The sequence below is a fragment of the Oryctolagus cuniculus genome, chromosome 5 (assembly GCF_051225735.1).
Source record: "Oryctolagus cuniculus isolate XC-2025 breed Fujian yellow rabbit chromosome 5, ASM5122573v1, whole genome shotgun sequence".
NCBI classification, from domain to species: domain Eukaryota; kingdom Metazoa; phylum Chordata; class Mammalia; order Lagomorpha; family Leporidae; genus Oryctolagus; species Oryctolagus cuniculus.
In genome coordinates, this window is record NC_142871.1 from 39,744,332 (window position 1) to 39,761,403 (window position 17,072).

At 39.2% G+C, this 17,072-nt stretch overlaps 1 protein-coding gene across 1 annotated transcript in view; it reads right to left on the bottom strand.

Annotated features, from left to right (window-relative positions):
- LAMA2 (laminin subunit alpha 2) overlaps positions 1 to 17,072 on the bottom strand; it is a 705,005-nt gene that overhangs the window by 82,667 nt on the left and 605,266 nt on the right. Inside the window, exons 46-48 of the mRNA XM_089333528.1 lie at positions 7,446 to 7,562; positions 6,127 to 6,309; positions 1,256 to 1,410 (exon numbers count right to left, since the gene is read on the bottom strand). Of these exons, the coding sequence (XP_089189654.1) occupies positions 1,256 to 1,410; positions 6,127 to 6,309; positions 7,446 to 7,562 (455 nt within the window). The remainder of the gene's footprint in view (positions 1 to 1,255; positions 1,411 to 6,126; positions 6,310 to 7,445; positions 7,563 to 17,072) is intronic.

A 17,072-nucleotide genomic window follows, 5' to 3' on the forward strand; every position in this document is an offset into this window, starting at 1 on the left:
CAGGGCAGGGTCAGGCTGAAGACAGGAGCAAGGAGCCTCATCCAAGTCTCCCACGTGGGTGGCAGGGGCCCAAGTACTTAGCTCTCTTCTGCTGCTTTTCTCAGGCCATTAGCAGGGAGCCAGATTGGAACTGGAGCAACTGGGACATGAATGGACACTCATATGGGACGCTAGTATCACAGTTGGAGGCTTTACCTGCTAGGCCACAATGCTGGCACCTCTCTACAAGTTCTTGATGCATACCAGCATGAAATACTGTTCATTGAAGATTTAGCTACTTTCCCCGGTGTTTGTAATCTGACTGTGTGTAAATTCCAAGCTGTCTAGAAATTCTTGGTGTAGAGATTCCAAGCATTCTCTTTACTTTCTCTGGGCCTATAAGCACTTCCACTATTTCAGCATTAGATGGTGCTCTAAGTAAGGAATGACACACCTGTTGTTGGTGTGTTACTGCAGTTTTAGCACCAGGGGGCACCCCATCCCAGAGTGATGTGTAATTCTGAATGATGAGGGAAAAAATCTAAAAAGGAGTAACCTAGCTCTGAACACCTCTTTCTGGGGGTGAAAGTAGACCCAGATGCCTCATCCAATTCACAGGCCCATGGTCAGTCAGCAAGGGTTTTTCTTCTGGCTCTGGGCCTCACTGTGGAGGGAACATTCCCAGATTCCTAGTCCATGTGTTGGCACCTACTTCCTTTTCCCCCTCCACATGGACAGTTTATCAGTGTTATACTACAAAGGTTGTGGCAGTCCAGCTGTTACTAATGCCACAATGCAGGATCACATCTGGAGCTTACTGATCTCTAGAATAGTGATCAGGCTTCTACTCATATAAAAGATTAAACCATCTGTAAAATAACTGTTTGGCTATCACTCTCACATAACTGTTTTTATTCACTCTTCAACCCAGTGGTTTTCCTTCTGCTTTTATCAAGAGTGAGATCCTCTCTTCCATGCCTTGGTTATATACAGTAATATGTTTTTCATTTTTGCTATTTCTACTACTCTGTTCAAACAACAATTCAATATAACATAGTTTCTTAAGTGGTGATTATTATTCTCATGAAATGCCTTTTGAAATTCATGGGAATTCAAATTTAATCCTTCCTTTCTCTATCCTGCCCTAAATAGTTTCAAATTAAAGGAAAAAAAAAACACAGATCATTCAGCAGAGTTCACTGGGGAAAACATTTTATCTGGGAATAATACCAACAATTATAATCCATTACTGATGGTAAAAATAAAAAGAACTTACAGAATTGGCTTGTTTCCGGGCTTGGTTTATCAGTTCCTTTATTTCAGAGATGTTTTTCTTCAGGTTATCCTCAAGTTCCTTGATAGGTTTGATTTTGTCTATCAGCCGGTCAGCTTCTTGTTCTAGACTTTTCACAGTAGCGCCTGCATCTGCGACTGCATAGAACAAAGTCAGTGCCCATGCATGCACACACATTTACACAAACATGCACAGTAATTAGGACAGCAGGTGCTCAGCTAAATAAGTTCTTCCCATCCACATGGCAAAGCAAGGCCACAGCTGCTGAAGCAAAGTGTGTGATGGCACATGAGACATGGGAATATTTTAGTTGAGATTCAATCAGCCCAGAGGAGGAGATGTTAGATGAAGTCTTTGGTTTTGTGATTAAGGTGAAAATCAGCACTGAAGGTAGAGAATACAATGGGCTTAACTCACTGCTTAATTTTTAGCTTTAGCTAAAAATCTGATCTTCAGAGAATGGAACTTTAATCACAGAAGAAAACAAAAGCAGCTTTAAAATGTCACCTGGTCTGTTCAAGCCAGACTGTATTTAAATCAGGGTTCTCATACAAAATTGGTTTTCTCTCTCTTTTTTTTTTTTTTTTTGTCATTCTTTGCAAGTCTTAAAAAGAGAAGCTATCAAAATGTCCTTTGAAGAACATTCGATGTTGAACAATCCTTAGACGGAAGGCCTATGTTACACTTTAATTAAATCTTTCATGAGGCAGTTCAAATTCATTTTGATGAAGAGTTGATTTTTTTCTGCACTGTATGCTCATATTTTAGGTTGAACCATATTAAAAACTGCTGTTTTTGTAGGTACTAAAGTAAAATACAAGCTTGACTATGGGCAGTTTCAATAGCTGCAACCCATAAAGAGCTGAAGGTTATCACTGATCCGATGACTTCCAGGGCTTCCCATGGGAGGTCACACAACACACAAAGGCAATCAATGATTGTGTTCCTGGAATATGGGTAGTCTCATCCAACTTTGTCGTTTATGATGATTGAGTATGCACTGTTCAGCTTTCTGTGATTGTCCTCTGATGGAAAAGTGAAACTGGTTGTTGTCCAAGGCTACACATCTTTTAGACTTCAACTGATCTCTTCTGGCTGGCATTGGAAACACTGAGCGCTAACCTTTAGGAATGAATCAAATGGGCTCAAAAGGAAGCAACTTACTATAATTTTTAACCTAGGTTTTGAAGTAGGTGTTTTGAACTCATGATCATAAATATAAATTATATAGTTAAATACATTTAAAAAGAACACAGGTCTCTGGGGCTGGCATTGTTGGTACAGTGGGGTGATCATTGCCCACTTTGCTGGCATCCCCTGTGAGCATGGGTTGGAGTCCCAGCTCCTCCATTTCCAATCGAGCTCACTGCTCATGCTCCTGGGAAATAAGTGGATGATGGACCAAGTACTGGGGCCTCTACAATCCATGAGGGGTACCTAGATGGAGCTTCCTGGCTTCCGCCTGGAACATGCCCTGCTGTTGCAGCCCTTGGGGAATGAGCCAGTGGATGGAACATCTCTCTCTCTCTCTCTTTCTCTCTCATCCCCTCCCTCCCTCCCTCCAACTCTGCCTTTCAAAAAATAAATAAACTTAAAAACAAAAAGAACACAGCTCTTTTACTGACTTTAAGAGAGCTGCTAGATCAATAACTGAACCCCCAACCTCTGCCCCTGGCCCCCTAGAAAGGGTGCTTATCTGGGTCTAAGCCCTTGTTAGGTAACACATAGAGTTCTTCCCTGTTTTGTACATTTTTAGTAAACCATTTGCCCATTTGGCTCTTCTTTCAAGTTTCCTATGATATTCTATAAATCACTTTAAAACTGAGGAAAAATGATAGATCTAAATATAATAGAAATAGAAAAGTAGTTAAGCAAAGACTACTGAAGCTTAGGCAAATAATGGATCCTTTTCTTCTAAAATTCCAAGAAATTTTTATAAAAAGGCTTCAAAATGGAATCTGGACAGTCTCCCCCTCTCTCTTTTTCATCTATCTTCTGACTTGGTTGACGTCATATGGAAAATTTTCTTCTTGGAGGCTTGAAAAATAAGTAGTTTGTGACACTGACTGATGATTTCTTGTGCAGTGGTTTTTGAAAACTTTTTCTATAATCATTTGTGTAGATTATTAAAAATCACTTCTGAAGATGAATTTTAATGTTAAGAATTTTCTAAAAATTGAGCTGTATCTTTCAGGCTTTAAAATTTATAAGCACAGTTTGGCCAAATATTTTCTTGTAAATTTCCCCACTTATCTAGCTATATCTCCTTTGGAACTTTGCCTATTTGTGCTTTATTTTTCCTGAGTGAATTTGACAATCACTTAATCTTTATATCATTCCCCAAATCTACTTCTTGGATTTATCAGGTCTACTATTTTCTGACATAATTAATTAATTTTATTAATAATTTTCTTTAAATCAAGAGGATAGCTTCAATCATATTTTTCAGATATTGATATCCTGGATTTCATGATTATTCTAAGTATTTTGCAGTTTCATTTTTGTCTTTCAATTTAACCTATGAGATGCTTAAGAAAGAATGAATTTGTATCCCAATATTTGCTCATTTGTTAAGATCTAACTTTGCTATGTGTTTCTCCAAATATAATTCTCCAGAAGTTGAGAATACTTGCACAGGAGGGAGGAAAGTGGGCTGAGGAAGGAGAAACCACAAGGTAGACTTCATCTATTTCGGTTCATGCTACAAAGAAATCATTTGAGCTTCAGTTGCTTGACAAGCACTGGAATTTAGCTAGATCTGTGGAGGAATTTAGTTTTCCACCTTTATGTAGTATCCCTTCACTATGTTTTCAAAGCATTTTTAAAACACATGCTACCTTTTCACAGAGGGGGAGTCCTTCACGTAGCTCCCATTACTACTGCGAAAGTGCACGAGTACTTATGTGTATGTTTAAAGCAATACCCAAACACCGTAACATGCAAAGCTGAAGCTTTTTGCAATAGGCACTGAAGCACAAGAATTACTGAAAGGTGTGCAAGCGAACATATACATACTGATTTCTGCAGGAAATTTCATAAGGGAGTAAAACAAAAAGAAATTAAAACATTTATGAGAAATACAAAAAAAAGAGAAATACATTCTATAGATATTACAAGGTATTGACTATGGTACTTTTCATGACTGGCACTAATTACAAATGCACCCTATGTTAAGTTCAACAAATATTATTCAGTGAAAAGCCACAAAAATATCTGTTAGCAGATGACTTCTCAAATTAAAAGAAGTGTTACTGTAATAGTCTAATAAAATAGAAAACATTAATATTTACAAATAACAGAGATAACAAAGTTAGAGATGGTATTGAGGAGAGAATATTATGCAAAATAGTTATCAGATAGGAATCAATTGAAAATAGAATGAAATCATCCCTTAGATTATTAAATTAACTAACATTGATAGTAGCATTTACTCAAAAACTTGCTTTCATCAAATTTGGGTGGAAATATGGTGATTTGGTATGCACCAGAAGTTATTCAGGTGCAATATTTGAACTTCATGGGAAGCTATCGCTATGCTTACCTCAAAAAAATAAAAAAAACATTTGCATCTCTCCTTTTTTTCCCTTGAAGGAATGCAAGGAATGGTTCCTTCTTTTCCTAAGCTCTGAACTTTTCCTTATTTGCAAAACAATCATGCTAATGTGTCTACAGTCTCACAGCACTCTGCATTTGATCTGAATTAAGTCATGGTGCTCACATCAGCCTTCATGCCTGATTCAAACAGCATATAGGGGCTGACGCTTTGGCACACACTGCAGTGCAGTGTCCCAGGTGGGCGCCAGTTCCAGTCCCTGTTGCTCCACTTCCAAGTCAGCTCCTTGGGAAACCAGCAAACGATGTCCCAAGTGCTTGGGCCACTGCACCCATGTGGGAGACCTGGGTGAAGCTCCTGGCTTCAGGCATTTGAGGAACGAACCAGCAGGTGGAAGATATTCTCTCTCTCTCTCTCTCTCTCTTTCTCCCTCTCTCCCTCCCTATCTTTCCTTCCTCTCTGTAGCTCTTTCAAATAAACAAATAAATCTTTAAAAAAAAAACACTATTTGAACAGAATGGCTTCCAACATCAATAACAGTGTTTGTGACATTATACTTTACAAATACTTCAATGTCCATTGACAATGCCCTTATATTGAAAGTGAATAATAGAAAACTCAACCATCTCTTGGTGAGATTAATGCTACCACAATGTCTTAGGTAGAAAAGAGAAAAAATATACAAAAATTCGAATGTTTATTGTCTATATTTAACTAATACTTAAGTTCTTCCAATGTTCTCATTAAATCCATATTATATCAGATAATATGATTCCATAAATAAAAGATGTGAAGAAATAATCTTTATGAACTAGATAAGCTCCTTAATTTCCTAGAAACTTTAGATAACTCAAAGTTAAATAATAACTCATCAAGATCTTAGTAGTTTCATGTACTTCAAGGTGATGCTACCTGCATACTTTAGGCCTGCTAACGACTGTCTTTAGTCCCTATGCTTGTGAGTGTTCACCAACTCTGAGGATAAAATCTCCCAAGCCCAGTTCTGATTTTCCATTACAATAAAGGGTTAAAAAGTTTGCCATTCCCATCCCAAATATCATGTAGACCTGGTTTCCTAATCTCTGCTCAACTGGTCAACAACGGGAAGGTGACAGCACAGCAGCAGACACCCGGGGTCCTGTTCCCAAGCTGCTGGAGGCTCACTTCTCAGCCCCGTCTCTAAAATGAAGGCAGACCACGCCCTCCGAGGGCTTGTTCCAGTCGGACATTTCTGAGTGCAGGATGCTGGTAGAGTGTGAACAAACAAGTGACATCACCACAGCGAACAGACAGAGCTTACTGTTCTTGGCAGGATCTTTCACCACGGCGTTCGTTTGAGCTACGCTGTCTGCTAACTGTTGGTAGTTTTGCTTCAGACCATCGAGGTTCTGGTGGAGCTCTTTAATCCGGGCCAGCACGTCTTTCGCCGTGTCGTTGGCTTCTCTCGCTTTGTCTTTCACGGCTTGCAGTTTGGCGGCTGTGTCTGGCAGCAGAAGAGAGTAGAGGAAACAAAACAAAGGATCTGGAGTGACTGGTTTAATCCATGCTTGTCAGAGACAGGCTACGGCTGGCTGACCTCAGGGACACATGTATAAGGCGAAGGCTGAACTTGGTCTCATTTGGTTGTAGCAAATGCAGCCAATTTTTAAGCTAAATTAAATTTTTTCAGGGACCTTTGCTATGAATACCTAATTAGCTCTTAAAATAGCAAGGTGATTGTTCTAAATATTCATTGGATTAGGGCATATTGTGATTTGCTGCTGAACATAATAAAGTGAAATTTATTCACATGAATCATATACTTTCATCAAAAATGAGGTTCCAAGATTTAATCTGCATTTCTGGGGGGGGATATATATATATATATATACATATATATATTTCAATTTTAGGGTGAATATTTGTTTATATGTCTATATTTTCAGCTTTTAGAATTTTATATATATATATACATACATACATACATACATAACACTCAATAGGTAACAAGAAAATCCAAAAAGTTACTCAATGATTTTAAATGTTTAAAAATTAAAAATTATTTAAGTATTTTCCATGTTGTAAAAATTGTGTATTGGTTCCTTGATCATGCTTTGTATGCAGACCACGTACCTATAGATGCTATTGTGTGTAGGTTAGTGGTTAACACCACAGGCTCCTTGGGTGGGTGTTTGAATCTGCAGTTAAGGAACCACATGGGAGGCCTGTATCCCGTATCTGAGTGCCTGGGTATGAGCTGCAGCTCCACTTCTGATTCCAACTTCCTGCTAATGCATACCCTAGGAGGCAGCAGTTGAAGGCCCAGGGTCATGGGTCCCTATAACCCACATGGAAGACCTTGACTGAGTTCCATTTAGCTGTATTAGAAACCGAAGGAGGACTCCATTCCACGCACTCTAATGTGAGATGCAGGTATCTCAAGTGGCAGCTTAGCTTGCAGTGCCACAATGCCTGCCCCTGTTTTCTCATTCTTAAAAAGAAGAATTCATAAGAAAGAAAATCAGTATCATTTCCTGACGGCAGTACAAGAGCAATGTTGGAAAAGTGGTAAAAGTTAAGAGCAGTCATTAAAAATTTACAGCAACCGTCATCAGAAGTTGAAGTTTCTGGAAGGCTTACCATTAGGGATGGCTGATAACTTTCCCAAGGTGTCATTCAGACTTCTCAGGAGATCCCCATTTCTGGCATCAGCATTTTCTAGCCGGGTGGTCAAGCCCTTGAGATGGTCATCATTTTCTGGGACCAGAAAACAAATGACAAAAACATCAAGAAAATTTAATAATCCGAGTCTATATCTGGATATGCCATTTTAGGTTATTTTAATACAAAGTTAATAAAAAGAAAATTGACGGACTTCATGTAATTTATTAGCACCTCCCATAGGTATATGTCTGATTATAATACAAAACATGTGTCTTTGTGACCATTTGACAATTCAACATGTTCTATGACTAGATTTTTTTTGTGGTATTTGATCTTTATCTTACTTAAATTGATGGTTTTCTTTGAAGAAACCTCCAAAGAATCATCAGTATTTTATTGCATTCTCAAATGATGCTCTCTTGAAATCACTACTCATAATTTCACTTATTTAAAAAATGTGATTACTCAACTCCATTGCTGGGTTAACCTGCCAAACTTCAGATACAACTGCTAGGCAACCAACTTTAGTAAATACTATTTATTAATATTTATCTGAAAAAGAAATAAATATCAAAGATGGAAAAGTAACTTTTAGCATGTATCTGAAAAGACTGTCGGTTTTCACAAAAACAATATCTTCACAAGTTGCCTCAAATAGATTTTATTTAAATTTTTCTTGCTTCATTAGCATACTTTCTTTAAAATTCAACAATGTCATTCATTAGAGGAAATTTTATATTACAAAGTGAATTTCTACCTCCTTTATGCTATTTTTTTCACAGTCTCTAATTTTTGAGTATATATTGTAATAATAACTCAGAAGTTTAGATTTTGTGTATAACCATATATAAAGTGAAAGTTAAGAAATCATTTAGAGGAAAGAAAATAAAGATCCAATTTGCTGACATAAGAACTTAGAAAAACCTTCAAAACTTTTACACAAAATGCCTATTATAAAAAATGGATTTTAAAACTTTTGCAGCAAAATAAGCTTATCTTTTAATTCCATTTTTTCCTGTTTTTTTTTTTAATATTTTATTTATTTATTTGAGAGGTAGAGTTACAGACAGTGAGAGGGAGAGACAGAGAGAAGGTCTTCCTTCTGTTCGTTCACTCCCCAAATGGCCACAATGGCCAGAGCTGTGCCTATCCAAAGCCAGGAGCCAGGAGCTCCTTTCCAGTCTCCCATGTGGGTGCAGAGGCCCAAAGATTTGGGCCATCTTCTGGTGCTTTCCCAGGTCATAGCAGAGAGCTGGATTGGAAGAGGAGCAGCCGGGACTGGAACCGACGCCCAGATGGGATGCCAGCACCGCAGGAGGAGGATTAACCTACTGCGCCATGGCACCGGCCCCTTTTCCTGTTTTTGAAGTACTTGAATATTTATCACTTATTAGTGAACAGTGGAACCAAAAAAACAAAATACGTAAAATCTTGTGCATCCCACAATATTATTTACTTCTCCTGACAGGAAAAAACAGACCATGTCTTGAAATATTTTTAATAGTTTATTACACCGTAGCATTTGTTTCTTTGGGAGATGCATGCTAATTGTTTAAATTAGCTCTACAGCAACACAAATGTACACTCGTAACAGCAGGGGAGGGGGAGGCACAGCGAGAAAGGCCCAAGAGTGAGATGGATGGAGCCCTGGTTCCTCCCAGACAGCACCGGCCAACACCCAGAAATAGCACTGACCAGCCATCACCAGATACTTGGGCTGCCTGCCACATGCAGTGTTTGCCACTTTCAGTCAGTTGTTTCACTTTGTCCCTACAACAACATTTATGATGTGCTAGGAGACTTTGAAAGGGTCATGGAAAATTTGCATTATTTTTTAATTCTATTTTTCTATTAACTTCTCAAAGCCTCCTTATATATGCTATCATAATTTGCAATTTACAAATGAGGAAGGTGACACAGAGTTTAAAGACATTTCCTATGATTGCGTGGTTAGTAACAGGGGAGTCAGGACTCAAACCCACAGCCTCATCCCAGAAAGTATGCTAACTGCTGTATCCTAGGGATTGGTCTTCAAATCCACTGACTAGTAATGGATGCTCAGTAGTAACGTTCCTCCCACTTCTACCCGCACCCAACAAATTTTTCTTTCTTCCTTCTTCCCTTTGTCTCCCTCTCATTATCTCTTTGGTTAAATTTTATAAACTGGCCATAGTTACAGAATTCAGAGATCAATAAACAATTTCTGTGTGAAAAAGTGGTAGGCAAATGTGCAGTGTTCCATATCCTTAGGGATTATGGACAAAATATAGGAGTAGGTAGTTTGCAGTAAATAGAAAGAATTGAACTGAAATGAGGCACTCAACATTATCATAATTATAGAACAATAAGGGAACAGTGGGACAGCATTTCTTGTTGATCAGTTAGGAAAAAGGTAAATGTTTGATAATACTGTAGTGTTGCTCACAAGAGTGTTGACAGATGAGCAAACTGCTGCTCGTTTAGAAGAAAAACAATAAATATATTCGAATTTTAAATAAACATGTATTTGGCCCTACAACTTGATTGCCAGAAATATACTCTATGATATACCCTTGAAAGTATGTCAATATCTAGGGCCGGTGTTGTGGCATGACAGGTAAGACTGCCTCCTGCAATGCTGGTATCCCCTATGGGCACCAGTTCAAGTGCTGGCTGCTCCACTTCCTATCTAGCTCCCCACTAATGCACCTGGGAAAGCAGTGGAAGATGGCCTAAGTGCTTGGGTCCCTGTACCAACGTGGGAGACCCAGAGGAGGCTCCTGGCTTCAGCCTGGCCCAGATCTGTCCATTGTGACCATTTGGGGAAGGAATCAGTGGATGGAAAATTTCTCCCTCTCTCTCTCTTTCTCCTCTTCTCTTCTCTGTAACTGCATTTCAGATAAATAAATCATTTAAGAAAAGTACATCAATATCTATTCTGGGATATATATTAGATTTATAGTTGTTATAGCAAAAAAAGAAAAAAAAGGAGAGGAGGAAAATTGAAAAATCACCTAGTATTCAGGCACTGTTTCTGTCAGTAGCATGCCTGACAATGGTGTATGTAGCCTTTAAGAAGAATTAGATGTGCATGTGTGGATAAGAAATTATCTTTCTAGGGATGGGGAGCCTTTTTTTCTGTCAAGGGTCATTTGGATATTTAGAACATCATTCATGGGCCATATAAAATTATCAACTTAAAAAAATGAGCCTGCTCATACTATAAGGCCTACTTGTGGTTGCCTTGGCAGGGCAGACCAAAAGATTTTGCAGGCGTTATGTGGCCTGCAGGCCAGATATTCCCTACCCTTGCTTGACCTTTCCATGAAAATAAGCAAGATGTTCTATATTTGCTGACACGTATACACAAATTTGGGAAGATGGGGGCTGATGGAAGCTGAGTAGGAAAGTACATGACAAAACCAATCAATAAACACTTAACAGTAGGAGGGTACTTCAAAAAGTTCAAGGAAAATGGAATTAAAGGGTAAACTTATGTTAGTGCAAAAATGTTCGAAATCCATGCATGCAGGAGTTCTCAAAAAACTCACAAAACTGTATTATGAAACATATATGCATAGATTTCAAACATTTTTTCACACCACAGTAAAATTATCTTTTGATTTCATCTTCTTTTTATTTACATCTTTATTTTTAAAGTTTGCATTATTTATTTAAATGAATTTATTAATACATTAGATTCTCAGGGTCATAGAAAATGCATGATAATTACTATTAACAGAATTCTCATATTCATGTGATATTGATACAAAGAATAGATTCACTGTAGTTCCTAGATATAATTCTAAAAATATAATAATGATACTTCCCATTCTCCTTCCCTCCATTTTTGAAATAACATTATAAATTTATATTAAGCCAAAGGCTTAATACTGGACTACATAAAGAGCCCAACAAATAAAAAAAGAGGGCAGAGCGGGGTGTGGAGAGAGAGAGACAGAGAGAGAGAGAGACAGAGAGTGACAGAGAGTGACAGAGAGAGAGTGACAAGAGAGAGACAGAGAGAGACAGAGAGAAACAGAGAGAATTGTTCCATCCACTGGTTCAGTCTTTAAATGCCCGCAACAGCAGAGGCTGGGTTGGGCCAAAGCCAGGAGCCAGGAACTTCAGCCAAGTTTCCCATATGAGTGGCAGGGACCCAAGTACTTGATCCATCACCTGCTGCCTCCCAAGGTGTGCCTTGGCAGGAAGGTGGACTCAGAAGTGACGTGGGAACTTGAACCTGGGTACTCTGATATGCAATGTGGAGATCCTAGGCAGCAGCATAACTGCTGTGCCATATGCCCACCCCTTTTGATTCCATTCCTCCACGAGCCTTTTCAATTGCCCCTGTGCTCAGAGTGGGTAGGAACCAGGACTAAAGTAGGCAGTTCTAAATTGTCCTCTCTGCACATAAATTTCTGTTCTTTGATTTAAACAATATTTAAGCAGCCTGTACTGGAGAGAGTGTTTTTTACTATTTTGGTGTTATTTGCCAACACCAAGACTATTATTTTCATCTCTTTTCTGGTACTCAGGGTGGGCAGATCAGGAGAGAATTCATTCTACAGAATAGAGCAGGACAGTCTTGATTTCATAGTGTGTCCACTCCTTTCAGAGGTGGTGCACCTGGCTTATCTTAGGGGCAGTGCAGTCCATGGGCAGCTGAAGAACAATCCTTGCTTTTATTGGCCAAGTTCTGGGACAAACAGCAGAGAAAGGAAGACAGATGGAAGATTCTGAACTATCAGTGTTCTGGATAGGAAAAAGAGTACTGAACACATTATTTAAGGATCCACCGCATTTCATGGAAAAGATTTTATAAGCAGACCTATTAAAGCACGGTTATACTACATCTGGTTATACTAATATAAACACATAATATTGTTTAAGATGTCTGCTTTTAAGTTCTGAATGGAAGACCCAGCATTGCTGAAAAACAGAGCATAAGATAGCATAGCAAAGCACAGTTCTAAAACATGTACAGGCCCATTTCAGTCACTAATGTATTATTATCCTCAATTCTAGTCCCTCAAAATCTGTTTTCCAGGTAATTGAATTTTCTCCTCTGTCAATCACAATTCATCTTTAATACTTCTGTATTTCCTCTGTTTTTACTGAAATAAACTCTGTGGATAGGCTATCAAAAGTATAGGTTCTGAATTATGACTGATATCTGTATGAATTCCTTGAGAATAAAGGGCTGTTCTTCTGATATTAACTTGGAGGTCTTCATCAATTTAGGAAATGGAACTGTAGAAATTTAATTTCTTAGCTTCTTGATTGGATTTTATTTTTTAAATAATGAAGCATTCAAATGCTCTGGCAAGCAACATGTTCATGCACAGTGAAAACATCATTAATTTAAAGAGTATCACTGGGTTTGCATTATTTTCTGCCTTCTGGTAGCAAATACCAACAGAAAAATCAGGCCACCTATTCAGAAGAAAGAGTGACCTTATTGTTGCCGTACCTCGAGTTTCAAAGCGGTAATTCTGATTCTGTGCTTTCTGCACTCGAAAGTTAAAATGTATGTATTCTGTGATCTGACTTCCGTTTTTAGCTAACTAACTTCTCCTGAAGTGATCCATTCTTACAATGAGCTTTTTTTGTGAAGTGCTCCTGGAATCTCTCAAGTGTAAAAATTTTACAGCTTTGGCAATAGAATTGGGTAAGTAGAAGTTGCATACAGAGAAGAATTGCAATCTGAAAATGAAAAATTCATTCAATGATAGCAAGGAAAATAGAGAAAAATAAGCACTCTAGGGTTGGTTTTGAACTAAAGACTTATGAGGCATAGGGGATTCACAAGTGAGATGTAGAAAGAATGCACGTGGGTCAATGTGAGTGGTAACACGGCTGAAGATGCAGCATGTGTGATAGTTTAACGAAAATTCAACCCGATTCTTCACTTGTAATGTTTAGAGAAGAGGAGGACCCAGTTTATAATCCACGGCTACACTTTGAAGTGTTTTCCTCTGCTTATTTCCTTAGCTCTCACACCCAGTAGTTGCAGCCAAGTCATTATTTCGAAAGATCACACCCAACAACCTTGTAAGGCTACACACACATAAACACACTTGATCAGCTCTGGCTATCCCGTTCTCATTCTCTCCTTACACAGTATTGGACAAGGGTCTTGGACTGAATTGGGAAAAGACAGAGCTCATACGGCAAGCTGCAAGGATAATCTGTGGATGAGCCTGACAGTATAATTCCCCTTTGTCATATACCCACTGAATCGTACAAGACAGACATATCCAGCGTGAAAAATCTGAGACTTGAAACTCACCTGCACTAATAAGTATTTACTCAAGCTCTTAGCATAGTGCTAAATATGAATTAAAGGTGAGTTAAATTAGAACTAGACACATGAAGCTATGCTTTGTAAGATCTCCAAGATGTTCCACGTTACTCCTTTGATCATTAATAAATGTCTTCTCCTATAAAATTGCAGTCAGTGGAAAGTTAATGAGGTACAATGAAATCATTCCTGTTCGTCGAGAAGGAGGGCGTGGCTTCAGCTGTCACCACCTCTGTCCTTTTGTACATGTGGAACTGAAGATAATACCTTCCTTCATGGGACTGATAGAAGCAATAAACTGGAGGGTGTGTGAGGAAGCACTGAATTTACCATAGGCAGGTAGTAGTAAGTAAAACAGACTTTATTTTTAACAGTTTTCAGCAATGTTATTTATGTTTTTTCCTTCTTTTTAAAAAATATTTATTTTTGAAAGGCAGAGAGAGAGAGAGAGAGAGAGAGATCTTCCATCTACTCCCCAAATGGCCACAATGGCTGGGGCTGGGTCAGGCTGAAACCAGGATCCAGAAGCTTCATCAGGTCTCCCACATGGGTGCAGGGAGCCAAGCACCAGAGCTATCCTCTACTGCTTTCCCAGGAGCATTAGCAGCGAGCTGGATGGGAAGTGGAGCAGCCAGGACTTGAACTGCCACCCATATGGTATACTGGCACTGTGGGTGGTAGCTTAACCTGCTGAGCCCCAGCCCCAGCCCTGTCTTTTTCTTCTTTATGTGTTCTATTAAAGATTTATTTGAACTGCAGAATGAGGGAGAGGGAGAAAGAGGTAGAATTTTTCCATCCGCTGGTTCACAATCCAGAAGGCTGCAATGGCCAGGTCTGGACCAGGCCCAAGGCAGAAGCCTGGAACACACACCATCGGAGTCTCCCACCTGGGTGGCAGGAGCCCAAGTACTTGGCCCTTGCTCCACTGCTTTCCCAGGAGCATTACCTGGAAGCTGACTAGAAGCAGAGCAGCTGGGACTCACAGCAACACTCAATATGGGATGCTGATGTCACAAACAGCAGCTTAATGCACTGCACCATGATGGCGGCCGCTTCCTAAACTGCTTCATCCACGTCCTAAGGGTATTTTTCTTTTTTTAATGTTTCCTGAACATATGTATACATTCATTCCTTTTCAGCTAAATATCAGGATGGTTTTAATAAATTTTATAGAAATGTTTTATCTGACTATTCAAATTCCATCGAATTAAGTCTCAAATGCCATTTTCATTTTTAATTAATATGAAATGGGTATAAAAAATTGCCTGAGGAAATCCCCCATTCACAAGGGTGAAATTTGTAGAATTACTATAATTTAGAGGAGGGGATCTGATTAAATGAAGTCCACTACCAAATTATTGTTTGGTAACATTTATAATGAACATTTGTCTTATGAAATACTACTTGGAGAGAATCATGTTTAGTTCTGTTTTGCTCCCTTTTTCCACCAAAATTCAAAGGAGTATTAATTCCTTAGGGTTTTCTTGTAGATAAAATTTAGTTAATCTATATAACCTCTATTTTTACAAATGTGCTTCATCTTTTATTCTAGATGCTCCTTTCTATTTTTATTAATACAAACAGAACAGATTTCATGTATTCCACAGGTATCATTCAAACAAGACAACCAGATTTCCCTCCCTCCCTCCATCCCCCTCCTTCCTTCTTTTTTTCCCTTAATTTTGGCTAAGACTGAATTAGAGATGAAGTTAATCTCTGCAGTGTTTCTGTCTGTAGTTCTGAAGCAGAGTTTGAGATAGATCTGGTATCTAATTTTGATCTCTCTAGTAATCTAGTAATGCGTGGTTACCACTACTCTCATTCATTCATTCCTCAAACACGTGTTAGAGCCAGAAGTGTGAACTTGCCACCTTCTGCAGTATGGCATAAGACAAGAGCTTTGCTTCCCTGCAGTGGTTTGAAGCATTAGCTTTGCAGGCAGGTGACTTTGCAGTGAACACTTGAATACAACTTGCTGTGTGACTTGGAGCAGTTTGCTTAATCTCTCTGATTCTCATTTTTTGAAAATCTCTGAAGCAGAGATAATGATGTATCAAACACAGGAAAATTGTGGAAAAATGTATAATTTATTTAGGATTCCCAGCTTGGTATTTGGGGCAAGACTCAGGGGATTCTCTCCTTTGTAAAAAAAAAAAAAATCTAAATTCATCTCTTCCTTTGCTTCAGTGACTGTTACTAAGTAATGGAAGCATCAAGGACAATGGAACCTTCTGCTTCCAGAAATGTTTTGTTTTTCATTTTTCTAAATGTTAAGTATTTTTTGCAAAGCAACAAGGTCTAAAACTACACTTTTTAAAATTAAAAAAAATTTATTAGGCAGAGTTAGACAGTGAGAGAGAGAGAGACAGAGAGAAAGGTTTTCCTTGCATTGGTTCACCCCCTAAATGGCCGCCACAGCCAGTGCACTGCGCCGATCTGAAGCTACGAGCCAGGTGCCTCCTCCTGGTCTCCCATGGGGTGCAGGGCCCAAGCACTTGGGCCATCCTCCACTGCCTTCCCGGGCCACAGCAGAGAGCTGGACTGGAAGAGGAGCAACCGGGACAGAATCCAGCACTCCAACCAGGACTATAACCCAGGGTGCCGGCACCGCAGGAAGAGGATTAGCCAAGTGAGCCATGGCGCCACCCCCAAGCTACACTTAAAGGGAGTTACTTGGCTGGCGCCTCGGCTCACTAGGCTAATCCTCCGCCTTGCAGCGCCAGCACACTGGATTCTAGTGCCGGTCGGGGTGCCGGATTCTGTCCCGGTTGCCCCTCTTCCAGGCCAGCTCTCTGCTGTGGCCCGGGAGTGCAGTGGAGGATGGCCCAAGTACTTGGGCACTGCACCCTAAGGGAGACCAGGAGAAGCACCTGGCTCCTGCCTTCGGATAGGTGCGGCGGCTATTGGAGGATAAACCAACGGCAAAGCAAGACCTTTCTCTCTCTCTCTCTCTCTCTCTCTCTCTCACTGTCCACTCTGCCTGTAAAAAAAAAAAAAAAAAAAAAAAAATGGAGTTACTGTCTCAATCCCTTTAAAACTTGCTTGTCCCTGAAGGCATTCGTTTCTTTTTTATATGACACATGGTTTTTTAATTGAATGGATGAGGGACAAGGGAAAGCAGAGCTCTCCAAAGGCAAGGCAGCACTGGAGTGGAATTCGGGCTTCAAAGACATGATGATTTCTGGTTTCTATTGACTTTTTAAAACATTAAATTTGTTAAATTAACAATCATTGTGTATATTTATGGGGAACAACATATTTAAACACATGTACATAATATGTACTGATCAAATCAGGGGAAGCAACATTTCCTCCTCTTT